At 41.0% G+C, this 18,014-nt stretch overlaps 1 protein-coding gene across 3 annotated transcripts in view; it reads left to right on the plus strand.

The window, feature by feature from the left end:
* Window positions 1–18,014, plus strand: part of DNAH12 (dynein axonemal heavy chain 12) — a 144,101-nt gene that overhangs the window by 70,397 nt on the left and 55,690 nt on the right. For all 3 annotated transcript variants that reach the window (XR_013541652.1, XM_078385322.1, XM_072989607.2), the window contains exons 39-45: window positions 7,176–7,342; window positions 8,188–8,443; window positions 9,366–9,665; window positions 11,351–11,529; window positions 13,844–14,036; window positions 14,357–14,518; window positions 16,450–16,644. Coding sequence is in view for 2 of the 3 variants with exons in the window: in XM_078385322.1 (XP_078241448.1) it covers window positions 7,176–7,342; window positions 8,188–8,443; window positions 9,366–9,665; window positions 11,351–11,529; window positions 13,844–14,036; window positions 14,357–14,518; window positions 16,450–16,644 (1,452 nt within the window). In the remaining variant the exon portion in view is untranslated. The remainder of the gene's footprint in view (window positions 1–7,175; window positions 7,343–8,187; window positions 8,444–9,365; window positions 9,666–11,350; window positions 11,530–13,843; window positions 14,037–14,356; window positions 14,519–16,449; window positions 16,645–18,014) is intronic.

Here is an 18,014-nt window from a genome sequence, read left to right on the forward strand (position 1 = left end):
TGAAGCTTAAATTACACAGCAGGTAATCTTGTGCATCTTCAGTTTACATGTCTTCCAAAGGGTAATGTTATGATATATCTGTACTTATCTAGAGAAGAGGACTAACATAATCAACTCAAAATTATTTGTAAAAACCGAGTAAGAAGTGTGTATAACTTTTAATTATGTTTTTAATAGCTTTATATCTGATCTGCTAAATATCTACCCCAGCTTCTAACACCATTATTTGTTCTTCTTTTTTAGTATAAGCCTTTAAATATGTCAGGTAGCATCAAAGTAGTGTTTTTTATATACTGGGTTAGAATAAAAGGTTCTCCTTCATGGCCTCTGTGAATATTGTTACTGCGAACCCGCAAAAATCCAGCAGAGTTAAGGTTTTTTCAGGTCCAGAAGGCAAAATAAATCACTCAGACACGTTCCTCCAGCACGACACGTGTATTTACAGCATATATACAAGTGTAGAAAGCGGCAGCATGGCATCATCAAATGAAGGTAGTGGTACAGTTCATATATATACAGTTGAGCCTCTGCCCTTATCCAATCACAGAAGGTGTTGCATCATCCAAGGCACCACCTCTCCAGAGTCACTGTGACTCAGCAAATTACACACCTGTATAACATGGGAGCTCATTATTACTTTTGCTCTGTTCTTTTCTGTTCAGGCCTGTAAATTTTCAATACTCTGACAAATGCACACTAATGGGTTAATCTGCGCTTGAGCAGAGCAATTTTGTTAACTTTCATAGCTTTAAGCACTTAGTGCTGGGACCTCCCCTACACCTGGCTATATAACTCCGCCCCCTGGCACCCTGCTGTAGCAGCAGCAGCTTCGTTCGGAACTTCACAAGTAAAAACAATTATGTTCCTTTCCTTTGTTTGACCTCCTCTTGTTCTTTCTTCACTAGCAAGTTGTTTCTTCTGCCTGGGGAAAGAGCACTAAACAACGTTAGGTGTTCTTTGTGAAAGCTTTACAAAGCTGGCTTTAGAACTCTCCGGGCTTTTCTCTTAAAGAAATAAGGTATCTTCTACCTTAGCAAGGTTACCCCCAGGCTCAAGAACAACAGCTATCCATCTGTTTGCAGTCTTCGTCTTCGTGTCAAGAAAGAAGAGGACAGCATCTGAGCTTTGCCCTTGGAAAGGGCCCCCTGCAGCTCCTGCCGCCATCCCTGTTTGTTAGTGATACTCCTGATTTGAGTAACATCTCTGTGGAGGTTGGTGTGGAACAGCCCTCTTGCATCAAGGGGCCTGTTCATACAGCTGTTAAACCTGCAGTGAGTTGGGTGCCTGTAGCCCTGCCCTTGGAAGAAGCTCTGGTAGCCGTCCCCACCTGTCAGTGATTCTCCTGACATGAGGTAAAAGCCTCTCTGAGAGGTTGACGCGGAACAGCACTCTTGCATCATGGGCTCGTTCATACAGCTGCTAATTCCAGAGAGAGCTGGGTGCCAACACTGAAGATGTTCTGGCAACACGCAGTAAGCCTTGGCTTTGCCTTTGGGGAAAGAAAGGGCCCGCTGCAGCTCCCACTGCCAGCCCTACCTGTCAGTGATATGCCTGCCTGGGGTAACACCTTTTGGTGGTTTGGCATAAAACAGCTCTCATTTATCAATGGGCTCGTTCACACAGCTGCTATTTCCAAAATCAGCTAGGTGCCAATGCAAGAGCTTTCTGGCAACATTTGGCAGCCCTAGCTTTGCCTTTAAAAAGGGGGGAGGGGCTACAGCTCCCACTGCTATCCCTGCTAGTCAGTGATATTCCTGTTTGGGGTAGCACCTGTTTGGTGGCTGATAATTTGGCGCAAAACAACCCTCTTTTATCAATGTTCTTGTTCACATAGTAGCCTGCAGTCCCACCTCAGCTGCCGATGCCTTCATAGCCTCATAGGGAAAGGACTCATAGAAGTCAACCCTAGAACCCTGCTACTCTCAAGTAGACCTGAGTAATTTTCCTCAGGAGGGTCCTATCACGCCGACAAGTTTGTGCAGGACCAGTCCCTTTTATCTGGTACAGGAGCTGTGAGCCTTTTCTGCCACCACCACCACCCCACTCCACCTGGCACTGTCCTGAGCCATGGGCTAAGGAGTGCTTTGTGCCTCCACTTATGCCTCAAAGGTGTAGTGCTCCTTCAAACTCGGCTCCAGCAGCAAAGTGTCTGCGGGTTTGACCTAACCCACTGTTAACCCTTTCAGCCTTCTCTGTTCCAGCAACTGTATTGAGACTGAGCTTGGTCAGGGTCATGCTAAGAAAGACTGCTCCCCTAATCATCAGAAGGACTTACCTTATTCAGCCTGGGACTCACAAGAGTCACAAGGGGAGGAAGATTTCCAACCAATCTTCCTGCTCCCATATAAGTTGCCACAGTTAATCACTCTCCTTTACCGTTAACAGATAAGGAGTTCTTTGGTCAGCATTTTCATTTTCTGGCTGCCATGTAGCCAACTACCCCTCTGCCATGGGTGTTTATCATCACCACTTATGGAATTTGCCATTGCTCATTCTGCGGGTAGCTCCTGTGCACCTTTACAGTTAAGGCTTCCCATATCACTAGGAGGTAATGGGGCAGGCGCGTCACAAGTGCATTGCTGCTCGACATTTATTTATTTATTTATTTATTGCATTTATATGCCGCCCATCTAGACATAGTCTACTCATAGACATGCCTTAAACCTTGTTGGTGTAGGGCTTTTTGGTCGGAAAACTGATGTTATTTTTGGTAGCGTGCTCAAGCTCTGGAAGGTGGCATGGTCATTTGCGGAGTAACAACCGCAAGTACCTGGTGATGTTCCCATCGGCCTAGGGCATCCCAGGAACATCAAAGGCCTCAACCCCAGAGTTACCAGCCGCCATCCCCTAGACATGTGGGTAGGCAGCGCCCTGACCAACAAAACCGCAGGCAGGACCGCAAAATCAAGCGCTCTCTTTAGTGTACCTGACTTCTCTGTCACTGACCAGTCAGGCCTTCTGGCCCCTCATCTTTCCAATTGGTGTTCCTTCACATCTAACATTTCAGTACTCGCTATCATAGCTACCAGCTATGCCACTGAATTTTATGTACCCCCTGACACAGGCCACATTAAGGCCATCCCGATCCCTCCCCAAAAGGATGAACCCCCCCCCATCCTTGATTTTGGAGGGCTGAATTCTTTTATTACTCTACGTAGACTCCGTATGGCTTCCTTGGACTCTGTTATTCACATGTTATGTCCAGGGAGTTGGTTTACCATGAGGTGCTCATTTTTATGCTGGCATCCAGTCACAATGCTTTCTCAGGGTTTCAGTTGGGGGAATCACTGTTTACCCATATTTGGATAACTGGCTCCTGGCCGCTGAGTCCAAGTCACAAGCTTGTAAATACACGTCCTTGACACTGTCTCTTTTGTCAGCGTCAGAACTAAAGGTCAACGTAGAGAAGTCGATTTTGCAACCTACACAATGTGTAGATTGTATTAATGCAACTTTGGATGCTTTCTTGAAGCAGGCTTTTTTCCCCTGACAACAAGTGTGTTAAAATGCATAATTTGTTCTGCTCCTTTTCTTCAGGTGTTTGGTTCCCTGTCCTACAGTTCCAGCGACTTCTGGGGCTGATGGCATCGACCACAGCTTTGGGACAGCATGCTCGACTGAGGATGCGGTCCCTTCAAGCCCAGTTTCTCTCAGTCTTTGAGATTTCTTGTGACCACCCATCCATGTTGCTCCAGGTGACTCTAGAAATTGCTGCACAACTGGACTGGTGGAGATCCCTCCCCCCAACCTACGGATAGGGTGACCCTTTGGTCTCTTGACCCAATTGGTTCAGTCAGTGGTGAATGCCAGCCTACCAGGCTGCAGGGGTTTGTCTATGCCACCACGTTGCCCTTGGCTGCTGGTCCACAATAGTAGCCAGCCTTCATATCATTGTGCTGGAGCTCCTGGCAATCACCAAGGCCTTTCGGGTCTCTGAGCCCCTACTCTGGGTTCGGGTGGTCCAGGTCATATCAGACGATACCACTGCAGTTTATTATATACACAAGCAGGGCGGCACTTATTACACCTTTTTCACACCATTGACCTTTCGGAATGGTGTTATGCTCGCCACATTTATCCAGTGGCTGTACATTGGCAAGCAAGAACAATTCTATGGCAGTCCGTCTCAGCAGACTACAGTCCTGGTCTCGCGAGTGGGCTCTCGATGCTACAATCTTTTATTGCCTCTGTCGTTAATGGGGGACTCCAGACATAGACACTTTCGCATCTCGGATAAACGAGAAGTGTGTCATGTTCAGCTCCTGAGCCGTCATCGGGTGCAACTCCCTAGGGGACACCTTCCTGACGAGATGGTCATGGGACCTCCTCTACATGTTCCCACCTTTCCCCCTTTTCCAAAGGACTGTTGTTTTGAGTCCAACATGAGTGTGCAAACATGCTTGGTCAACTCACTAGCCATGGTTCTCGATCCTGCTCCCGTGAGCTGCGGAATACATCACGCTGCAGCTGGTCCCTCATCTACTGACTGAGTTTAGATATTTCATGTGGTCCTCGAGTCCCTCCGCCTGTTGGCTTGGAGTCTTCCCCGACAGTAACAGACATGCTCAATCATGCTTGCAAACCTTCTACCACCTTGACCTACTCCTATAATGGGTAGGTGTTCTGTCACTTTGCCTCAAGTTGACATTTGCCTACTAGGCCAATGTCTCTGAACGCATTCCTTCAGTTTCTCCTTCACCTCTTTTGCCTGGGACTGGCCAGTTCTACCTGCAAGCTGTTTCTCTGAGGCCTGGAGAATATGCACCCTGCCTATAGACCACTAACATCTCTGTGGTCTCTCCAATCAATTCTCTGGCGGCTTATGAGGCCTCCCTTCAAGCCCTTGGCATCAGCATTGCTCCGCTTGCTAAACCTCAAAATTGCCTTTCTCCTGGTGGTAACCTTAGCTTGCAGGGCTTGGAGGTCTGACTACAATAAGAGCAGATTCTCTTTTCTGCAAGGTAACCTTACAGACAGACCTTACCTTCTTGCCTAAGGTATTTTCTGCCTTCCATTTGAACCAGCCAACTGTCCTTCCTGTTTTCTTTCCCACACCATCTTCACTGCTTGAGACTGCATGCTCTAGATGTGAAGCATGCTCTGTCATATGTGCATGGCATCGTGCCTCTCAATGTCTCTTTGTCACTTATGTTGGCTCCTCCTTCGGAGCACTGGCTTCCTCTCAGACCATCTCTAGTTGAATAGTCAAGACCATCCGTCTCCCTATGATTTGGCGGAGACTCCTCTTCCAAAGTCAGTGAGAGCTCACTATACTAGAGTTGTAGCATCCTCAATGGCCTTTCTCCATGGAGTGGACATAGTGGATGCCGTGCTGCCACATGTGTCACTCCGTCTATCTTCTCGCACTACTGCCTGGAAGTCCAGCCAAAGGCTCAGGCTGCGGTAGGTCAAGCTGCCCTAGCTTCTGCACGTTCGTGACGTCCCTCCTCCTGGTTAGTCAGCTTGCCAGTCACCCATTAGTGTGTATTCACAGAGGCCACGAAGGAGAAAGAAAAGTTACTTACTGTACCTGTAAATCTGGTTCTTCGAGTGGTCATCTGTGAATTCACATGTACCCGCCCTCCTCCCCACTGTCCGTCACATGTGTCATAGCATGCTGGGCAGTGGCGATTGGTTCCTTAGAACTGAGACACTGGGTGCCGGGGGGCGGAGTTATATAGCCAGGTGTAGGGGAGGTCCCAGCACTAAGTGCTTAAAGCTATGAAAGTTTCCAAAACTGCTCTGCTCGAGGGCAGATTAACCCATTAGTGTGAATTCACAGAGGACTACTCAAAGAACCAGAGTTACAAGTAAATAACTTTTATTTTCTTGTTAGATTAGAATGCCTACTCCCACCAAGATCTACCCGTGTCACTCGTGCGAGCCAGGAGGTGAGGTTGAGGAGCCTAACGCCGAGGGAGGTCCGGAAGGAAAAGACAAGAAATTGGGCCTTCTCGGTGATGGCTCCTCGCCTCTGGAACAACATACCTCCTGAGATTCATGAGGCTCCCTCGCTGGGTAACTTTAAAAATCAATTAAAAACATGGATGTTTTGGCAGGCCTTCCCTCCAGACAATTCTTGATGTCCACTTCTCTCTTTTTTCTACCATTAGTTCCCTTCTCGTTTAAATGTTTTTATTATGTAAAAATTGAGTTATCTATATTTTATTGTGTTATTTTATGCTGTTAGCCGCCTAGAGTGGTCTTAACTGACCAGATAAGCAGGATATAAATAAAATAAATTAATAAAATAAATAATAAATAGCCTGATGTAATGCCATAAACTTTTGCATTATGCTTACATGAAACTCTCTAGGGAAACTATGTTGTTTTCATGGGCTGATGTATAGAGACCCTGACTTTCAAGGTAAGATATTTAAGGGCTGGCTTTACCAGTTCAACACTACCAGTGAATTTCCATGGCTGAGTGGGGATTGGAACCCAGGCCTCTTTAGTCCTAGTGTGTCACTCCATCCATTATGTCACACTGGATATTCAGGGAAACTACAGTCGTGCCCCACTTAACTATTACCCCGCATTACGACAAATCTGCTTCACGACGATGTTTTTGTGATCGCAATTGCAATCGCGAAACAATGTTTTAAATTGGGTTTTTTCACTTTGCGAAAATCGGTTCCCTGCTTCGGGAACTGATTCTTCACATTACGAAGATCAAAACAGCTGATCGTCAGGTTTTCAAAATGGCCACGGGGTGTTCAAAATGACTCCCTGCTGTGCTCAGGGACGGATTCCTCGCTATACAGGCACCGAAAATGGCTGCCGTATGGAGGATCTTAGCTGGACGGTGAGTTTTTAGCCCGTTGGAATGCATTAACCAGGTTTTAATGCGTTTCAATGGGTTTTTTATTTTCGCTTTACGATGTTTTTGCTCTACAGCTATTTAGCTGGAACGAATTAATGTCGTTAAGCGAGGCACCACTGCATATACATTTATTTAAATAATTTCTTTCTGTTCTCCACTCTTTTATACAAATGGACCCCCTGGCAGTTATATGTCATAAAACATTAAACACATCTAGCCAACATAAATAATAGAATAAATGAATCTGTTTTGGACCCAGCATCTTTGTTGCAGAAGTTGTGTGAGAGTTCTACAGGTTATTTTGCATCAGCTAATAATCATAAATATGAAAGATAACGTTTTTGTATTTTAGAACATTATCATGGCAAGGCTGGACAAAAGACGTAAAGGAATATTTGGACCACCAATGGGAAAGAAATGTATCATCTTTGTAGATGATATGAATATGCCTGCATTGGAGCAATATGGAGCTCAGCCGCCTATTGAACTTTTAAGACAGTTTTTTGACCATGGAATCTGGTAAATATTGAAGACCACGTTAAGATAATAAAGAAGTAGATGATTAATTCTGCACCTGTATTTTTAAAGATAGTTTATTGACACACATAATATCAAAAGTAAAAATCAGTTAGCTTTTTAGCAATAATACATTTTTAAAGCTATGTTTGTATACATTGAACAAAACATAATTTGGTTTTTGTAGGTTTTTTGGGCTGTTTGGCCATGTTCTGAAGGTTTTTCTTCTTAACGTTTCGCCAGTCTCTGTGGCTGGTATCTTCAGAGGACAGGAGTCAGAACTCTGTCTGTGCTCTGGTGCAGTCTGTTGGATAGTTGAGTATTTATAACTGGGGGATTAGCTTTTTGTCCTTTTCAGGAGATTGGGTGATTATGGCGATCAGCGTGTTTTTTGTTGTGAGTGTATTGTTATGATAAGGGGGAGAGATGATCTGTCACTGTGATTGATGGGTGTTGTTAGCTGGTCTTTTGTGTGCAGTGATCACCAGGCCTTGTGGCTGGGTAGAGTTTGTTGACTCTTTGCAGGCTGTATTTTTCAGTGCTGTGAGCCAGGCTTTGTTGAGTTTTAGACTTATCTAAAAGGAAGAAAAACCTTCAGAACACGGCCAAACAGCCCGAAAAACCTACAACAACCATTGGATCCCAGTAATGAAAGCCTTTGAGAATACATAATACATAATTTATTGATTCTTGGTTATTGATGTTCAAAATACCTGTATATCTTAAATAGTCACCAAAACACATATTTGTAAGAATTTAAGAAATTATATTTAAGATGTTTCCAAATGCAAGTTCTGCTATATTATGTTTATAATTATCTGAAAATCAATCTCATATTTATTTTAAAGGTATGACTTAAAAGACACAAATAAAATTGTACTTGTTGATGTGCAGTTAATGGCTGCCATGGGTCCACCAGGTGGTGGAAGAAACCCAGTTACACCTCGCTTTCTGAGACACTTCAATATTTGCACCATTAACACCTTCAGTGATGAAACAATGGTCCGGATTTTCTCTACTGTTGTGTCTTTCTACCTCAGAGCAAATGAATTTCTTCCAGAATATTTCACAATTGGAAACCAAATTGTTAGTGGCACTATGGAGGTAAGATATATGCACAACATTTCTATTCCAGTTATTCTTGCACATATAGATAATAAAGATGATTTTCATGATAATTCAAATAGTCTCCACTCCTTGGAAACTTGAAGCTGATTTAAAAGCACATAAGAAAACTTCTGAAGTAAAAGATTTGGGGAGTAATTCAAGCACTGTGTGTTTGTTTGTTTGCAACTCATTCCAGGCAATAAGTGGGAAACATATTTAAATTTTTTGTATACTTATACAGTGGTACCTCGCTAGATGATGACCCTGCTGTACAACGAAACCGCATGATGATGACTTTTTGCGATCGCTATAGGGATTCGCAAAACAGTCATTCCTATCGGGGAATTCTGCTTGATGACGATTTGGTCCGAGCTTCGCGGACCGTTTATTCACAAGACGATGATCTTTACAGCTGATCGTCAGGTTCCTAAAATGGCTGCCCTGTGTTTTCCGGACCCATGCTTCGCAGGGCAGCCATTTTAACAGCTGATCGGCGCTCGGAAAATGGCTTCCCTATGGGCGATCTTCGCTGGACAACGAGGTAATTTCCCCATTGGAATGCATTAAATAGGTTTCAATGCATTCCAATGGGGAAAGGCTTTTTCCATGACGACAATTTCACTTAACAGCGATTTTCCCGGAATGGATTATTGTTGTCATGCAGGGCACTACTGTACAGTATATGAATCACTACCACTAATATTTTTATACCTCCTAATGTGGTTTAATTTTGTATTTCTGATTTATATCATAGTCTTAAAAGCTATTTCTCCTGCCTACCTTCATTTTATCATATCATTTAAAAGGAATAATTCAGTGTGCTGAGCTAAGAGAACAGATACATGCTTTACGAGTGCAAAATCCTTTAAAACCTAAATGTTAATACTTTGGTTTTGCTCATTTCTCTTCTATCTTCAAGGTATATAAGAAAGCTATGGAAAATCTATTGCCAACACCCGCCAAATCCCATTATACATTCAATCTGCGTGACTTTTCACGAGTTATCCTAGGCTGTTTGCTTATTAAGAAGGATTCAGTACTAAACAAGCATACAATGGTTCGGCTCTTTGTGCATGAAGTATTTCGAGTATTTTATGACCGCCTTGTGGATGATACTGATAGAGCTTGGTTATTCAAGCTAATGAAAGAAATTGTGAAAGAACATTTCAAAGAAGCATTTGATTCAGTGTTTGCACACCTGAGACAAGGAAATGCACCTGTAAGTGTTCATATTATTCAGTGTTACAAGGCCATCTCTCTTTCTCTCTGTGGGGCAGCTCACATGGGTGTTGGGCCACCCTCTGGGAAGTTGCTTCTAGAAGGTACTTGGTGAATTCATCAAAGGACAAACACACTGTTGCATTTTATTTACCATGAAGGCCCAAAAGCGTCTGTGTATTTTTATTCCTGCAAAAATCCATTAATTTTTATTTAATTTTTAATATTGTTCTTTTTTGTGGATTTCCCCACTGCTGTACATCGCTTTCAGGCAGTGGGAATGTGTTAATCATGGATGTGAAGATGACATAATAGCAAGTGCCTTCTTTTTCCATCTTCTGTCTCTGCCAGTAAGATTTCTGGTTGCCATTCCAATAGCATAAGGATTACTGTTGATAATACTGTCTCTGTTCCTTGGCAGTTTTCTACATACCATGTTTCCTGGAAAATAAGACAGGGTCTTATATTATTTTTTGCTCTCAAAAAAAAAAAACACCACGCATTAGGGCTTATTTTCAGAGGATTTTTTTTTTTCATGTACAACAATCTACATTTATTCAAATACAGTCATGTCATCTTCTTCTGGTTGCTACACAATGGAGAGCAGGGTTTCACTTAACTGGGGCTTATTTTTGGGATAGTTCTTATTTTCAGGGAAACAGGGTATAATCAGTTCTCTCTTTATTTAACCACCCTGGTTGCTTCTAAAACCTTAAATGACCAGAAGAGGTTCCCACACTTCATGATTAATCCATCTAGCGCATTGGGAAAGAATGGAGAGGAAAAGGAGTTACCCCTTGTGGCATTCACACCTCGTGCCCCTTGCTTGACCATCAAGACTCAGAGCACATGAAGGCAAACAATCCCCTCTTTTACACTGCTGCCACCAGGTGATCACTAAATCACCATTACTTCAGGAAGATGAAGATTCAGGTCCACACTTCAGAGTCTTTTCAATATAACTTTGTTTATTGATTAGTTATTGATAGTGATTCATTGATATCTTCTTTAAGTAAATTTATTATTAACAATACACTCCTAACTCTAATCACCTCTCAGATTTCCCCAAACTCCGCACTCTATTCCCTTCTCCACTCTCCCACTCTACTCATACGCTCTGTCTGACTTACGTCACTCTCACTCTCTGACTGCCTTCTCAGGCTCCGCCTCTTATCACGTCTCTCTCAGCTCCGCCTCTCAGCAACATGAATATGCATGAACAATTAACATAACAAAACATGAACCATTGACATAATAAAGGGGAACGCTACACCCCTTATTTCGGTTATGGATTGAATGTATTGGGTGACGTGCACAATGAAGTCCTGGACAGTATGCAAGGTTATTTTTCATTTCATATTGTCTTTACTGTGGAAGAGCAGTATCTGTGGGGAAAGGGGGCACGTCATTATATTCCCGTAGTGTAACTTGAAATGTAGAAACAGATCAGAATCATGCCTATGAAAGAGAGAGGCTGGGCTGCCTCTTGCCTGTGACTGTGTTTCAGCAAATACTCCCATTTAACATTTTGCTGTGAGAAATAGAGCTCTTTATTAATGTGGTGTGTTCCCAAAAGTGTAAACCATGAAAATTCATTGGGCCATTGTTGTTATTCTTGAAAGGTGTTCTCGTGACTTTATTTTTGCTGCTTTAACAACAAATAGGCTATTTATTTTCTGACGAAAGGTAACTGAAGAAGATATGAGAAATCTGCTGTTTGGAGACTACATGAATCCTGATCTTGAAGGAGATGAAAGAATTTATTTTGAAATTCCAAATATACAAATGTTCAGTGATGTTGTGGATCTGTGTTTGGATGAATATAACCAAACACACAAAACAAGAATGAACCTGGTCATTTTTAGGTATATAAATTGTCTTTATACTTATTTCACTAGTATTTTGGCGATACTCTCTTTTAAGGGCTTCTGTAGTTTATTCCTATTAGAATAATGGCATTGAAGGTTGTTTACCCCAAGGATTGTTTCACCCAAAAGCCTGATTGAGCTGATCCTGGCAGCTGCCTATTTTTATTAGCCATTAGCTGGAATATATTTTATCATGTGTTCTAAAGTATGTTCTAGGAAGTAAATGAAACAAAAGCTAAATGTAAGACACTAAAAACAGACTTCTTAACATTGCACCTCCAATAGGTATATGTATCTGCTCATTCTTTCAGATCTGACAAGTACAAGCAAGACAGAATAGAAGTTAAAACACAAAACATTAATCAGCTTTAAATTAAAAACATGATCAGCCTATGAAATTTTGTAACAGCCAATTACTAATAAGGCAGTTTTCTCTCACATTACTCCAGCACCACAATGTTTCTCCATCAGTCTTGTGGATATTACAGTGTTTTACATTCTATTGATATATGTTCTGAGAAAATGTTCAGTTGTAGTTCCCATAAATACATATAGAAGGATACATTTTTTTTACCTGAAGCTATGGTCAGATTATCCTGTGATTCTCCTTGTCAATACAGGCCCATCAATACAGAACAACAATTAAAGCACTTTTTCTGTTAGGCAGACATGAGATGGTTGCCTCAGACCCCAGATTTTGGGTGGCTTGAAAGAGCCACAAATTTGCAATTAGTTTATTATTATTGTTTTTTCTACTTCGAGGGTAGACAGTTTCCCAGGGTTGGAGGGCAGTGTTGAATGCCTCTGAATGTACCAGGGACTACATTTATTTATTTTATTTTATTTTATTTTATTTATACCCCGCCTATCTGGTCGTTTCGACCACTCTAGGCGGCTTACAACATAAAAACATAAGAAAAATAAGAAAATTATAACAATTAAATTACATTGCTGTTAATTTGTTGCCACACCCAACTCTGTGACAAATTTGACAGCAGCATATTTATACAAATCTGTTATCACAGCTGCTTGTAGAATTTAGTGACAGTTGTCGCTGTCCTTTATGGTATAAAAGTTCTCATCTGCGCTATAAGAGAGTAGAGGTGAAACTACACATTTCGGTAAAACCGGGTGGAATTCACAGCAACACTGCATATGGTGCCAGGCCCTACTGCAACTTGAAAATGGCACCAAATCCACACTTGTCTACTGCAGTTCTTACAAAGTGGAAGGTGGGGGTGATGGCAGGCAAAGGGAGCCCCCTCAGACTGCATGGCACAACCAGATGAAAACAAAACAGGCCAAGCAATGCCTTGCCAGGAACTGTTCCCCAAGGCTCCCAAACTCAAGAGGGAGGGGAATGAACTGCAAGCATCTGCAAGAGTGTTTTAGGGCAGGAATTCCCTCCTACAACGTGCATGCCATTCCTGCAGGTAGAAAGGTTCACAGGTAGAGAAGTTCATAGCCCCAGAAGTCAAGGCTCCAACGCACCTGTATTGGGCAAGATAAATGTCTCAGGGAAAAACAGGTGGCAAATGAGCTAGCAGTTATCCTCCCTCTATCCCACTTCAGCTCCCCTTAGAAATCCATTTCCTCCCATTAGTACATATTAAAACAGGGTGTGTGTTGCAAGCAATTTTATGCCTGTTTGCACTTAACCTGTAGTAAATGCCCTTGTTTTGAATAATTGTAGAGGGTGTGGTTTGAGCCTAGAACTGTGGAGCAGAGCATCTTGCATTTTTTCCAGGAGATGCTTTGCATTATAATGTTGATAGCCATTTCAATGGCTGCTGGCTTTTTCCATTGCTTGACTATGTTTGTTTGTTTGTTTCATTTCATTTTATTTCAATTTTTACCCCACTCATCTAGTGGCCAGATCACTACTCTGGGTGGCTTACTGTCAAAATATCTGGATAAAAGAAAACTACATGACAAAACTTAAAGTAGAGAACTAAGGGAATGTCAGTGAAAAGAGTAGATTGCAGCCTGTGACTCCTACTCCACTTTGAGTGAAGGACGTAACCTATCATGAGTTGGTTCCTGCTTGCATCTTCCCAGAATAGACTTTGACAGTGAACGTACAGTATTCCATTCTCACTCGAGTTTAACAAAGGCAAACAGACATCTTCCTACTTGTTTATTTGCTTGCTTGTTAAAGGTCAATATAGTAGAAATGGCATAAAATACCATCAGCTGTTTTATGGATAGATATAGTACGAAAGTGGGAAAACACAACATAAATATGATTTTAATTTGTATTCATAACTATATACAGTATATATAGATATAAATATATATATATTTGCGACAGGTATGTACTGGAACATTTATCTCGCATATGTCGTGTACTCAAGCAGTCAGGAGGTAATGCCTTACTTGTTGGAATGGGAGGAAGTGGGCGCCAATCCTTGACTCGTTTGGCTACATCCATGGCAAAAATGAATATTTTCCAGCCAGAAATCTCAAAGAGCTATGGAATGAATGAGTGGAGGGAAGATGTAAAGGTCAGTCAGCCCTCTGAAATGCAACTGAGAAACATATTTTTCTGTAGTTGTGCGTATGCATGCATATGAATGTGTGTGCTGAAGTGCCATTTATAGTTGTGGAACAAATAAATGTCTTTAGATGATTTTTTTTCTGTGTTACAAATTCTTTTATAGTGAAGGCGTAATCACTTATATATTTAAAAGAGATTTAAGGATGGAATCTTTTAAGAGAGTTGGAGGTGCTAGCATTTTAAATGAATATGTAGGAGTAATATTTAGTAATGAGCCTTCCTTTGACTGTACACTGAAACACTTTTTTTTTTTTGGATTGTTTTCAGACTCTTTTCAGAAGCGCAGGCATGAAGGGCTTGAAAACTGTGTTTCTAATCACAGACACACAGATTAAAGATGAAGGATTTTTGGAAGACATTGATAGCGTGCTTAACACTGGAGAAGTCCCCAACCTTTTTGCAGCTGATGAGAAACAAGAAGTTATGGAGGTATCCTTTACAGAAAATTCTTAATGAATTTAATTTAACAAGATGGCAAGCAAACCTGCCATCTTGCCTGACCATCTGCCCAACCCAAAAAATGATACAGGATTTATCAGGGCTATAATAGGGTCTGTTCAGATGCTCAAGACATTTGGGGAAAGGAATTGGCAGCCTCTTGGCCCCACCACTGCTGAAGTTGGACTGAGATGCATGGACGCTGCAGCACCTGCAAACATGAACCACATGAGATACAGCAAGGCTTCATGACTGTCTAGCAGAGAGGAGAGAGAGACAGAAGGGAAGGCAGGATGGGGCATGGGAAATTTGAAGGTTTAGAATGAAAGAATGGGGATAAAACGATAGGTAATGGTGGATGATAAAGATGATACAGAATAAATGATAAATAGTAATGGACAGTAAAGGGCATCACTGATGTCTTAGAATAGGAGATGGGTTGTCAAAACAAAAGTAGTAATAAAAGCCCAGATCACTTTTTTTTTTACTTTGCTGACCTGTTCTAGTGTTTAAAATGTTTACCATGGCAATTAAAAAGTGTATGAAAAGAAAATTAACACAGTGATACCTCGGCTTGCAGACGTCCCTACTTGCGAACAATTCGAGTTACGAATGGCTCCGTTCACAAAAAGTCACCTCAACCTGTGAACGGAGCCTCGACTTACGAACCCGGGGGGGGGGGGAGAAAACACTTTTCTGCCATTTTTTGACCTAAGTTCACCTTAGGTCAAAAGAAGAATTTTTTTTAAAAAAAACCAAATCACTCCCTAGTGGTAGAGTACGGATTAACCGGCTTTGCATTAGTTCCTATGGGAACTAATAGGCGCCTTGACATACTAACGGAAAACAGCATATGGATTAAATGGTTTTCAATGCATTCTAATGGGAAAGTTTTATGCGACTTACAAACTTTTCGACGTGCAAACTTAATTCCAATACAGATTAAGTTTGCAAGTTGAGGTACCACTGTATTTTAAATATATATTTGTTATTATTGATTATTTATGGCCCTGACCGCTGAGCTAATGGTATGTAATATGTATGAAGAAGCAGTTCTGAGCTTTGATAGAGCAGTCTTTGAATATTTTTCCCTATCCTACTGATCATTTGATGGTTATTCAGGCATAGATCTATGGAATGCTGTGCTCTTGTTAGTAATAGAGTTTATTACTTGATTTATCTATATAGATTTTTTTAAATTTTCTAGCATGAGTAGCTTGTTTATTTAATTAATTAGTTAAAATATTTATGCCATGCCTCTGTCTTCAAGAGGACTCTAGGCAGCTTACAATATTAAAACAAATATTAAGAGCTAAAAACAATTAATTATTCAAATATGAAACAGGTTAACTTATTTATTGATTGGACTTATTTGAAATATTTTAGCCCTCCTTTCTCCTTAAAAAAGACCCAAGGTGTCTTACATCATTAGAACTAACAGATAAAAACATTTTAAAACATTTCCGTAAACACATTAAAATAATACTGTATTCATAATAGTTTATTAACTTTATTAATTGAGTCTTATTAGTATATTAATTATTTAATGATTAAGCACTTAAAATTGTATAATTCATGCACATTTTTCAAACTTTAAATTTGAACAGTGAATGCTGGTAATAACCTCTGAATGAGACATACACTGTCATTTTTGTCATCCTATACATAGTATATATATTTTTTTCAATCTCATTATTGCATAGTAGAGGTTGGGTGTTCAAGTGCCCATTGCTTCCCTAGAAGAGCTAGCCTGTGTGGCCTTGGGAAAGCTGCACAGTCCCAGAAGAAGGGAATGGTAAACCACTTCTGAATATGCTTTACTTAGGAAACCTTGAAAATAATAACTATAAATCAAAATTGACTTGACACCACACACACCACATTTTAGAATGTATGTAAAATGTTAGTTGTTTGTCTTCTAGGGTGTCCGTGCAGTAGCCCAGGCAGGCAGTAAACATGAAGAACTCGGTCCCTTGGCCTTATATGCTTTCTTTGTGAATCGCTGCAAAGACAATCTCCATGTTGTGGTAGCTTTCAGTCCAATTGGAGATGCTTTTCGCAACCGTCTGCGACAGTTCCCATCTCTCATCAACTGCTGTACTATTGACTGGTTCCAGGTTTGTAAGAGAATTTATACTGATGACTCGGTACATTTATTAACTGCCATATAGTCCCACCTATAAATTTCATCTTTTATTCAGAGTACTTTTTCCTTCAAATGTATATATTAAAAATTGTCTCCCCTTCCTAGAAAGCCACCTAACTATTAATGTTGCATGGATATCTGTTGTTTAGGAACTCATCAGTGGAAACTCATATAAATACATAATCTGGTTTGTTTTACACACACACACACACACACACACACACACACACACACACACACACACACACACACACACACACACACACACACACACACACACACACACACACACACACACACACACACACACACACACACACACACACACACACACACACACACACCCCTTCCTCTTAACCTTGAATTTTCATAGTCCCATACTTGTATGTCACCGTGCGAGGGGAAGAGCAACCACGCACTGACTGGTAAAACTATGATGTGTCATGAAATAGGTGATGTGGTATCTTGTTGCCATGTGATGATATATGGAATTAGGGCATGCTTATAGATTGCATATAATGTTTTCCACCCATTTCTCCTTTCTGAATGTCATAGAGAATCGCAGGGATAATAAACTGTTTATTTCCAGGATTGTGCACTTACTAGGCAGACTGTTTAACGTTTTTAACTGGTAGCATTAAGCTCTTACTTAAAATTCTCCCTTTTCTATGAAGTTTTGGCATGATATTTTATTTACCATATTGTATTGCTGCTACATGTAAACATACTTGTAACTTAAAATCACCAAAATAGCATATAAATTATTCCCTATTTGTCTTTCTTTCACTTCCTTTACCCACCTCTGCTTTGAATTGTATAAGCCCTTTGGGGTAGGATCCCAGCCTTTCATAAAAATGTACAAGGGAAAGCAGGCCACAAACCATACAATCTTTGATGTCTATATACAAATGCCATCAGATTGGAAAACAAACAAAAATAACTGAATATCTTAGTTCAGGAGAGTAAATACAACTTGACAGGAATAACTGAAATTTGGCAAGATGATTCCCATGACTGGAATCCAACAATCAAAGGAATTGTTCAAAAGGAACAGAAAAAAACAGAGAGGGAGACAGAGTCACACTATATGTCAAAAATACATATTCTTGTACAGAAATACCGGAGGATAAGCTTGGTTGTCTCATGAAGAGCATCTGGATTAATATAAATGGGGTTAAGAATAAAAGGAACGTAATAGTTGGGGTCTACTGCCAACCACCTAATCAAGAGAGAGGGTGAGGATGAAACCTCTGAAAAACAAATTGCAATGATTTCAAAGAGACATATCCTGATATCTGTTGGGAGGCAAATTGTGCCAAACATGGTCCTTGCAAGACATTC

The sequence above is a fragment of the Pogona vitticeps genome, chromosome 2, assembly GCF_051106095.1.
Source record: "Pogona vitticeps strain Pit_001003342236 chromosome 2, PviZW2.1, whole genome shotgun sequence".
Lineage (NCBI taxonomy): Eukaryota > Metazoa > Chordata > Lepidosauria > Squamata > Agamidae > Pogona > Pogona vitticeps.